Source organism: Alosa alosa, chromosome 16 (assembly GCF_017589495.1).
Source record: "Alosa alosa isolate M-15738 ecotype Scorff River chromosome 16, AALO_Geno_1.1, whole genome shotgun sequence".
NCBI classification, from domain to species: Eukaryota; Metazoa; Chordata; class Actinopteri; order Clupeiformes; family Clupeidae; genus Alosa; species Alosa alosa.
Window position 1 is genome coordinate 16351929 of NC_063204.1, and position 11155 is coordinate 16363083.

At 42.2% G+C, this 11155-nt stretch overlaps 1 protein-coding gene across 1 annotated transcript; it reads left to right on the forward strand.

The window, feature by feature from the left end:
- Positions 1-1534: 1534 nt before the first annotated feature.
- On the forward strand, positions 1535-9003 carry klf6a (Kruppel-like factor 6a). The gene is made up of 4 exons (XM_048266529.1): positions 1535-1911; positions 3770-4346; positions 5453-5576; positions 6076-9003. The coding sequence occupies exons 1-4, from the start codon at positions 1810-1812 to the stop codon at positions 6125-6127; spliced, it is 855 nt and encodes a 284-aa protein (XP_048122486.1). The 5' UTR covers positions 1535-1809; the 3' UTR covers positions 6128-9003.
- The last annotated feature ends 2152 nt before the right edge of the window (positions 9004-11155 follow it).

The window sequence follows — 11155 nt, forward strand, 5'->3', positions numbered from 1 at the left end:
CTGGGGTTAGCACCAGACCATACTGCCACTTCAAAACAATGGCATTCTGTTCTGGAAATGTTGCTTGTCACATTGCTCTTTAACTCAGAATATGAAAGCATGGGCTTGTAAGATTGTAAATTAACTTCATCCTACAGTTTGAGGAATTGTATAAAAATGAAAACGTATGTCTCATGTTATATTATGTTATGTTCACAAAATAATACTTTTGCAACATGATGCAAAGTTGAGTAGAGTGTGCCTAAGAGAAAATTCAGGATTTTTCTGGAATTCTGGATTTTATTTTAGCGATTTGATGGATTTTATTCAGTATCTTCAGTTCATCCCCATCATTTCCATCATAACACACTAGTGCTTTGTATAGGTGTGAGAACATCATGCTTTTGCTGTGTCCAATTTAGTATTACATGACATTGCTGATTAATAAAAAACACAAGGTGTTGGATGTTGGAGAATAATATTGGGATGCAGTATACACCTTGGGAAGTCCTCTCAAACGCCTTAGAAAATATTTTTGTCTAACTTAACAAGAAAACATATAAGTTAAAAGGGGATATGTTACGGTATGAGGTAATCAGGGGTACTGACACATTGAATGTTGTATTGTGTTCAACGTATAAGACAGTCATAATTTAATTGGTTTCATTTTAAATTGAGCCAGTGGATACGCTTTGCAATCCTAGGCGTCGCAATTTGAAGTGTTACATGGAAAATAGGCTGATATTGTACACCATGCATGTTATAGCTGTTGAACAGGTAGGCTATATGGCCATCTATGCCATATATGGCATCTTGTCAGACTAATGACTCTAAAAAGGATGGACGTTTAGGTTGACTTGTAGATGAACTCTCCTGATCAAGTGCAAAAAGTGTATTCTGTAGCAGTCATCCAAAGCTTTCCAAACCAGCTTATGTATGGACCTGACTTCCTTACTCTCACTTAGGCTACCAGTGTGCATTTCACTCATTTTCGAAGTGACACTTGGCACGTCTGTGGAATTTCACCACACTATCTTGAGTCCATTAGAGAGGGGAAATTACGCAACAGTAGGCCCATGTGTTAAGTTGAGAAAATAATTTTGCACCGTTCAGTTTCTTTCATAAAGTTTGTTTTCAATAAGATCAATCACTAACTTTGTGTGTGCGTGGTGTGTGAAAATGAAGTTTCTTATTTGTTAACCTTTTTCGTCTGATTTTTCAGTGCACCAGTAGATCTACTACGCAACAGTTTCTAGATGCCAAAATAAGAATTCTGCGCTGTGGAAGGAGAGCGCTCTCTGTGGCGAAATACCGATGTATGACACTATTTCGCCGACCACGGAGCTCGTCTAAAGACAGAAGCAAAGCAGACGCTGCACACAGGCTTATATACAGTTCTAAAAATAGTCACCCAATTGCCGTGTAGGAGTGAAGTTAAATTACACCAATCACAAACGCTATGGGAAGAACTTATGTCAGTCGACAGCCGTAATTGGTCGAAGGTGATATCATATGCGCGCGGGCAACACAGTCTGAGATCATTGGTCAACGTTTTAAACGTAACTCTGTCACGAGTCTGTAGGCAGCCTGCGAGGTTTGAATAGGGAAGTTTACTGAGCGCACATCTCGCTTCGAGTTCAGTGTTTGCAAATACAGTGATCTCAGCGACGGAGGACCTAGAGGACTTTTGAGTGAGATACACTTCACTGCCGTTGCATGTGCACTCACCAGGATACTCTTCTGTCAAGACAGCGGCCGTTGTCATCTTGATTCCAGACAGAGATTTAATTTGTTAGGTGATATTTAGCCTAGACACTTTTGGGATTTAAAATGGATGTTCTACCAATGTGCAGCATTTTCCAGGAGCTTCAAATTGTTCATGACACTGGTTATTTCTCGGCATTGCCATCCCTTGAGGAATATTGGCAGCAGGTAGGCCTATTACACAACCTTTTAATCAAAAGTGATTTACACTTACCACTCTAGTTGTTTGATAAGTCATTATCTGTAAACGTCAGAAAATGTAAGAAACATGTCAAGACAGAATTGCTTCTGTGCGATGGGGAAGTTGAAACCACCGAAGCTTGCATTTAGACTGTCTTGCAAATACATTAGGCTACACGTCGATTGGAACTGCGTCGCGCAAGCAATTAGTTTGTTACACTGTAGCAATCACGTTGAGGTGCGATGTGAACTGGCTACACTTTCAAGTGGGTTTACTTTGCCACCACGTACGTGTAAACTGCAATAGCTTGATCGGTGGCGTTCAAATAAGAAATCACTCGAGTGAACGCAAAGTTATCTTCGCGAGACAACAGTATCTCGATTGCAACCATCAGTCAAGATTGAGGTTCACGCGTGTTCATTGAAAGTGTTTGGTGCGTTTTATTGAAGCTAATATTCAATAAGCTTGTCATGCTATCCCCAAAGGTGTAGACAAACGGGCATATGCCATAATTTGATCAATTATGCGAGATGCGTTTTTCGTAGGCTTGTTGGCTTATATGTGAAAGCCCTACGGAGTAAATCCGTTGATTAACGGTCTGTAGCACTACTGAAGTTGTTGCGATTCAAAATGTTGACAATCCGGAAATGTGCGCAGCAAACGGTCTTAGATTTATGCCAGCTTAATGTCACATATCTATAATTACCTTGCAAGATATTTAACCATTGAAAGTTGCTAATAACTGTCGGTGGTAAATAGAGGGTAATTTTTTTTCCTTGATATTGTTGCAATGGGCTACGTGATTGAACCCGATCCAAGTAGTTTCTTTTAGACGTTTTGCGATTTGGGCGTAAAGCCAAGTTGGTATTCGCTGCCATCACAGATATTTCAACATCAATATACGTGCGCAGGTCCACATAATAAGGTTTGCCTGTACAGAGATGCGTGCACTGGACACTGAAGTCGTTTGCAGTCGTTGGAAAGCTATCTCTAGGCTGCAATGTAGGCTACTTGCAAATCAAGGAACTCCCTTGGGGTATATGAACATTAATTGTAGCCGTTATATTTGGGTTTTACATCAAGGCTGTAAGAATTGAAAGGGTCTTCTCCACAGCTGACACGCATGAATAGATACTAGTGTAACCGTAAAATATTGGTTAAGAGTGTGGAAAAATACACCCTTGAATTCAGCCTGGGGCACATATCCCTACCAATGCTTCGAACCAACGTGAGTCAGTCAAATGGGTCAAATGTCATGGACTTCAAGGCAGAGACAGGCCTAGGCCTAGACCACTTATTCATTCATTGCTAGCAAGATGACCAGTACTGGAGGAAGCGTACCACGTCAGTCTATTTGAATGAGGAAACTGGCATGAGCGAGGTTCGAGAGGAAGTTCTGTGGCTTCCTTAAAAGGATGTACAATGACTGCATGAGTCACTCAGTTCCACAGATACCATAAAGTAAATACAGAGCAAACCACAGACTTCATCAAGCCATTGTCAGTTTGTCTGTTTATCACATACCATCAGCATGTTTGGAATGTGAATATTATTTACAGGCCAGATTTTATGTGCACCCTGCGCAAGCGTGTTTATGGTTCACCCGAGCTAACCTCAGCCATTTTCTCCCCAAGCCACTGGAAACATTGTACCTCATCAATAGTAAATGCTGTGTTATTTCCAGTATGCTTGTGGTTACTTTGGGGATTCAAATGCAACATGCTGCCCTGAACTGATCTTTCCTCCACTGCTATTATCATCTTAGCACTCTCTCAATATCTCTTTGCACATGCTAATTTTTTTCTTTATTCCTCTTTTTCCCCCTGCCACTCCAACCATTATCAGACATGCTTGGAGTTTGAACGCTACCTGCAGAGTGAGCCTTACGTCTCGGCATCTGACCTCAAGTTTGAGGGTCAGGAGGACCTGTGGAGCAAGTTAATCCTGGCCTGCGGGGACAAGAGCGAAACTGGTCCTACCATCCCCCACCTCCCGGAGGATGACAATCAGGACGGCCACCTCTCAGAGACCAACAGCCTGAACTCGGACGCCAGCAGCGAGGCCTCAGACAGCTCCGAGGAGCTCTCGCCCACACACAGCTTCGCCTCCAACCCGCTGGGCTCAGCCATGACTGGCTCGGGGCACCTCAGCTCCTCGGTCATCAGCACGCCGCCATCCTCGCCAGAGGCCGCGCACGAGCTCTGCAGTAGCATTGCCACCTGGGGGGTGGCACAGACTGAGCTGCACGTGCCCGCGAAGGCACGGGGCAGCATGGGCAAGAGCTCGGAGAAGATGGGCAGCCCCAGCGGAGAGGACGCCTCTCCGGACGGGAGGAGGAGGGTGCACCGCTGCCACTTCAATGGCTGCCGCAAGGTGTACACAAAGAGCTCCCACCTAAAAGCACATCAGCGCACCCACACAGGTAAGGGCTCGTCTGGAAAGCCACTCTCCCCTCCCCCAGCCACCAGAGATAATTAATACACATACATTTTCATGTAAACTCATAAACCTACGGGCACATACATACACCAGTACAGCACCAGTACTACACCCATACTTGTTGAGTTGCCTGGTGCTTTCATGAATTACGTAAGCCTTGGCAACGTGCAATGTGATTTCTTCTGCTTTTCAAAAAGCCAGTGAGCAGTGACAATTGTCATCTGTGGTCAAATGAAGGCCCCTGTTGTGCTTTTTTTTAGTATTTACTGCCAAAAAGAGGTTTTTACCACACCGAGGGTATGCCGTGGGATCTAGTTAGAGTTTGAGATGAAATGGTGTGTGGCCAGGAGGACGTTGTGTAACTCATCTGAGGGCTCCCTGTCTCTGTCCCAGGCAGCTAGTTCCCTTTGCCACTCTGTGGATATTTGTTTTGCATGACTGAGCGGCTGAAGTGTGACCTAATCTATGTGGAATGCGAGTGGCAGGGGAAAGGGGGTTGGGGTTGGGGTTGCTGAGGGAGTTGCTCTTTGGATGAAAGCAATGAAAACAACCTGGCTCCACCAAAACAAGAACATATTTCGTCACAAGAGGGGGGGAAGCTTTTGATTCGTGCTGTGAGGGCAGTCCTTCTCTATGGCTGGGCTGATTTATGCCCTGCAGGACTGGATATCTGGCATTCAGCTCGCACTAAGATTCTTACCCGACTCCCTTAAAAGCTAGTTTCTGTTTCTGCATTGCAACATGCAGACAGACTTTCTGCATTCCGCACATACTGGTACTTTTTCAAGGCTACACAAGACATGTGTGAGGTCACAACAGTCACAGAGAGGCATGTCCTGAAGAGCCATTAACTGTTACTTGACCCAGAATATGACGGTGTCTTCTATTTTATGGTTGACCTTAAACACTGAAGTAGAAATTGCACCTTAGAAGTATCTGTGTCATTGAGTTCAAGACTGACCCCAATGTTTTGTGCGTTTGTCTATCTGTCTTTACATGTTTGTGGAGCCATGTTCTGACTGAGCAGCAGTGCCTGTCTAATGACAGTAAATATTCATGAGATTGTTTATTTTATTTTTTTTGTCACAGGTGAGAAGCCTTACAGGTGTTCATGGGAGGGTTGTGAATGGCGCTTTGCACGTAGCGATGAGCTGACACGTCACTTCAGGAAGCACACTGGTGCCAAGCCATTTAAATGCAGTCACTGTGACAGGTAAGCTCATCCCATCACCGGAACCAACACAGTTGGCACACTGCTTCCCAAGACTATTTGTCTGCTTACACCTTAAATCCCTGGAAGAAGCATTCACTAAACCCTCTGCACAACAGTAGGCATGTTGAGCAGTGGATAACTGATAGTCATGTCATTAAATGTAACAATTCCACTGTATGTCTGATAACATCTTTGACACTCAGGAACGTTAGGTAAACATTCGCTGTATTATTGTATTTCCCCTTTTAAGACACACTTATTGCTGCGTCAAAGTCGATCAGCCCTGTTTCCTTGGCAACTGAATCATTTATGAACAGTCAGGCAAACTTGGTGACAGCACTGATAGTTGCTGCAGTAACTAAATGGCTAACTAAGGCAGCAAATGTGTTTGAATAACCACATTGGCTGTGTTCTGATTTTAATGAAACTATCATCCTAGTAGGTGAGCGGCCCAATGTTTTATCTCACCAGTTTTCCCCATTCCGTCATCTCTCTGCAGGTGTTTTTCCAGGTCCGACCACCTGGCCCTGCACATGAAGAGGCATCTCTGAGCAGTTTAGTGAGCTGAACAGTAAGCCAGGGGAGAACAGCTGAACTAGTGTCTCCTGACCGGCCGCGCGGTTGACCTGCCCCTACCATGAGGAAGGAAAAGCGAGGGGAGAGAAAGCGTGATCCAGCCAAAGCATGCCATTTTGCACCTTAACCAGTGCCTCCGGGGGCTCTCTTGGAGAAGGCGTTTCTGAACGGTGGTTGAAAAGAAGAACGGGACAAACAAGGAGGACAAAATCATGTACTGAAGGAGAGGAAATGTGCAGGACGTTTTCAAGGAGAGAGAGAGAGAGAGAGAGAGAGAGAGAAAAATGAAAACATAAAAAAAGACCAAAAAAATTGTGAGTGAGTGATGTGTACGTATGGTGCATGATGTTTGCGGAGGACTCCTGGACAACCGATTAAAAAAAACGCTGGTATTAAAAACAAACACAAACAAAACAAACAAAAAAAATCCATGAGTGAAGTGAGCATGTGCGCTGAGTGTTCCTGCGGGACTGTCCTGTGTGTGCAGAGGGGGGAGGGCTTCCAGGGGGGTCGCTGTGGACTGACGAGTGGTGGTGTGTTTTTTTACGGGGAAACAAGTTCCGGTTTTGTTTCCCTGTTGTCTCCAGAGAGGCGAGTGAGAGAGAGTGTATGTGCCTGTCAAAGAATGAGTACTAAGGTTTCTTGCCAAACTCCCCCTAGGGTGTGGGGTGTCCTATAGAGGAGATAGTGTGGGAGTTCAGTTTCGGGGAAGAATGCCCCCCCGCCCCCACACACACACACACAAACACCCATACAAAAGGGGGAGGTAGAAACCTAGTTCTGAATGATCGAGGCTTTTTTGGTGTTTGGTGCAGCTACTAAATGTGCAATGTGTTATGTAGCTTGTCTTTACAAGCTGCAAAAGCTCATTTGTAGTCCATTGTATAAGCTGTGTGCTTAGAAATATTACACAACTATTATTTCAGTATAACAGACAGGTGTTGCATGGTTCTTGGGGTTTTAATTTCTACTCTTACCCTGTTGTTTGTTATCAGGACTGCAAAATAGATTCCAATAAAGTGCAGCTAAAGATAAACGGTTAAATGTTACAATGTTGTACATATGAAAAGCGTTTGATGACTTCTCCTTTTTGACTTTCAAAAACCTTTCCCACAACTACGCACCCATCTTGCTTATTTTGGAGAAACCACTATTGCTTAGCAACCATCTCATTCATGAAGCTTTTCCCACTTATCCATGTCTTCAGGACTAATTTTTTTTTTCTTTTTTTTTTTAACTGTTAATGCACTGTTGGCCTTAATGGTGCCTTATGTGAGTGACCTAGCCCAATGGAAGCGGTGTGAGCTTGTAGAGGGGGGTGGGAGAAGAAGAGTGTTGGAGATGGTTACATCTATGTTTGTATGAGTGATTTTAAATGCTTTATTAAGGCTCAATTTCACATGAACATGCACCTTTGCCTTGTCTGTACTGGCGAGTATCTTACAAAACCCATATGGGTTTTGAATGCATTGTTTTTATGTTTTGGCATCTAGATGTTTTCTATTCATTTCTAGTAATTTCTTGACCCAGCAACATAAATTCAATCAACAAAAAAAGTCAAAAGAGATGTGTTAAACATGCTTCAGTCATCATAAAAAGCACTTAAACATGCCTATTTGAATTGTATTTACTACCATGTAGTATCTACTTAATGTACTGTATTACATGTGTCTTTTTTTTTTTCTTTGAAAAAACACATTAAGTGTGTAGGTAAATTGCTTTGACTGGTACCAACCCTCCCTTGTTTCTGTATTAGTAAAGTCATAGACTGGGCTATTGCATAACATTGGCGCGTAGAGTCTATTACTCTGTTAACAGCAGCACCCTGAACGTGTATGTTGGCATCCCTGTTAAAGGTTGAGGCCACATTCCCCTATTAGCAAGACAGACAAAAAACCCAACAAAAATGCAAAAGATTTATTGTAATTAACAAGCCCCAGCCGGATAGACCCTGCCTTGTACTGCATTTGGGTAATGAATGGCTGAAGGCAGAACTGGCATGGAGTGCAGTACAGACTGCTGACTCTGGATGTTGGGTATTGACCTGTCTGGATGGCGTGCTTTCAGCCTCAGCCGACAGTATTATGGAAACAGTGAACAGGGATCCAGAAAGATAAAGATGAATCACCCTGCCCATTTGAACTGCCACAATGGAAAATGTACAGACATCAAATCGAAAATCTGTGCAAATGCAGCTCAACAGTTCATCACTGTTGCTAGTAAGCGTCTTATAGATTTTTTTAAACCTTTGATAAATGTATTTTTTCTCACAGGGAAAGGGACCAAAAGCTTAATAATCAGTGTAAATAAATGCCGTTAAACATAACATGTAAAACTTATGTACAGACAAAGACTTTAGACAGTAGGGATTGGCTTTAAGACTCATCACAAGTCAGTCTTTTATGTGTTATCAGGGGCATGCCATGCTTTGTCGAGGGGAGTGGAATGTTGCAGCAGGTTCAGATGGATTTTAGATCAAGTTTTATCGAGAGGATAAGTACAAACTTGAGGAGGCTTGCTGCAATAAAATTAGAGTGGCAAGGATTCAGAGGGCAAAGAAAAGAACATCCTGTCTTAGAAGACAGCAGCCAATATCATTCAGGTGACAATCGAGCCTTAATCTAGCCTCATGTTTGCTTGCGATATAACTCTTTCTATCACTAATTCTTTCTTTCACAATCCCCTGTTGTCTAAATAATCTTTGTAAAAGAGGAAAAAAATACAAAAAACTTTTTGTAAGATTTTTTTCTTTGTTTTGCTTTATAAAATTTTATTTGAAATTGTTTTGCAAAATTGTTATATTTCTGTATGAATGTATTTTTTATTGGAATAATAAGAAGTTCTTATCAGACTTGGTTTGCTTGATTCTTTTGCTTCTCTGTTCTGCTTCTCTTGTGGTATTCTTACCATATCAGCTGTTTGCTGGCTGTAGAGGAGAAAAGCTTAATGCCCTGCTTTCCAGTATTCTGTAATCCACATACAGTAATTAGGTTTATAGTCCAGGAATTATTTCTCCACTGAATTGTTCTATTTTGCACAGATTTGTGATATATTGGGTGAGATTAGCTTGGAAGGATAAATCCATTACATTAGCTCACACACTAATCCTCGACTACAAATCTTCACTTTGGCTAATCTAGAAAAGAATGACCAACAAATAAAGGGTTTCCCCTTGAAGTGTGTGCATGGACGACAGAAGCAGTCATTGTGAACAGCATAGGTAGTTGATATATAGGTGCGAAACACTTTGTAGAAGGGCCAGGGCCGGTTCTAACCTACTACGCTTGAGTGTACACTTGGGTGGGCTGGAATAAATTTTGGTGGGGGCAACATAACAAAGCGGTCAAATTGGATCAAAATTTACATAAACACAAACAGAATTCTGAAGGGTGCTTCCTTGACACACATTTCTCCATATTTACATCAAACTTAAATACCAGTTTCCAACATGAACATTTGAAATGGCAGTTGTCATATTTTGTGTCCGTCCCAGAGAAGACACCTGTATTCAGTTCTTTGAAGAACACTCAGGTTTATAGTGTATGTCATGAGCAGAGGACTATGTTGCTTAAAGAACGACCTCTTTGGGAAAATCTTGCTAAATGAGGAAACATTAAAATCCCAATTTGTGTTTGCATCAGTCCTAATAGGGCAGAGAAGAGTTTAAATCCAGGTGACCTTCCATAAGTGTTCACTATAAAAAGGTTAGCCCTGCAGATGCATGTTTCTCCCCTCAATGCATTATTGCGGCAGGCATCAAAGCAGTAGAAATAATTCATCAACGTCTCTGATTGCCCCTGGTACATAATTAGCGTCATGTATTTACACGCTTGTTAAATAATTATTTGATACAAATAAGATAACACACTCTGTTGCGGTTGATTAACCAAAAGGGTGGTGTTAGTCTTGAAAAATCTGATGCTCGTGTTAAATTAACAAGCCTTCAAAACAACTTCCACCTCTCCTCCTCCTGTGAGCCCAATAATGTTGGGGAGAAACATGGGATCTGTTAGGTGTATTCCTATGTGCTTCTATAATGGGGTGACTATGGAATAGCACTGATACCATGGGTCAAACTGTGAGAAGACAGTGCACTGTGTCACCAGATGTAATATCCCTCCCAAATCTAACTCCTTTGTGCTCCCACTTAAGAGGGGAATAGTCTGTTTGCCTCTCAAAATACTACGCTATCATGTATAAATCCTTCCTATGGTGTGAGGTGAGCCTTAGGACATGCTGTGGTCCCAGTATTTCTTTGCAGTATCTCTCCAGGGATGACTGGCACAAAGGTAACATTAGCATGATGTATGTGATGATCGTGTTACACCATTAAATGTCGCAAAGCAGGAGATCAGGCTTTTGAAGTTACGTGCGTATGTGTGCATCACATGCGTTCCCACATACTTCTTGAAAGATTCAGAAAGCCTGGATTACCAGTCTGATAAATCACCCTAGTCTATGGCACATGTCTTAACCTATTGAATGCAAGATCACACTGTGCTAACTCCCAGGCTCATGACCTTACATTGAGGTATAACTCAAACAGATACTTTCACTGCATAAACCCTCAGTGACCAAATAGTACATGGTTGTTCCCAAGACAAAATGCATTATGCAACATTTCCTCCATGTATGTTGGGGGAAGATACCCATGCCATGCAGTTTTTAATGGTAGTCACTACATAATTACAGAAATGGTGAATAATGTAAATAACTGCACATTTTACTGTGCAGCCAATACAGTGGTGTGGAAGACATTGCATAACATCAAGTAAGGGTTTGTCACATGTATCATTGTCATTCTCTTTATATTTATGGCGTTTGTATTGGTTTGGTGGTTGTGACGTTTTGTTTTCAGTGCTCCTTGAATTATTCTCTATTTTTAAAAATGAGGTTAGCTGTTGTAAATCATAAAAAGTAAAGATTTATCATGGAAGTGTTCTCTGCACAATTCATTTTGAGAGGATTTTTTTGTCATAAGAAACTAAGAAAAACCCTTCATG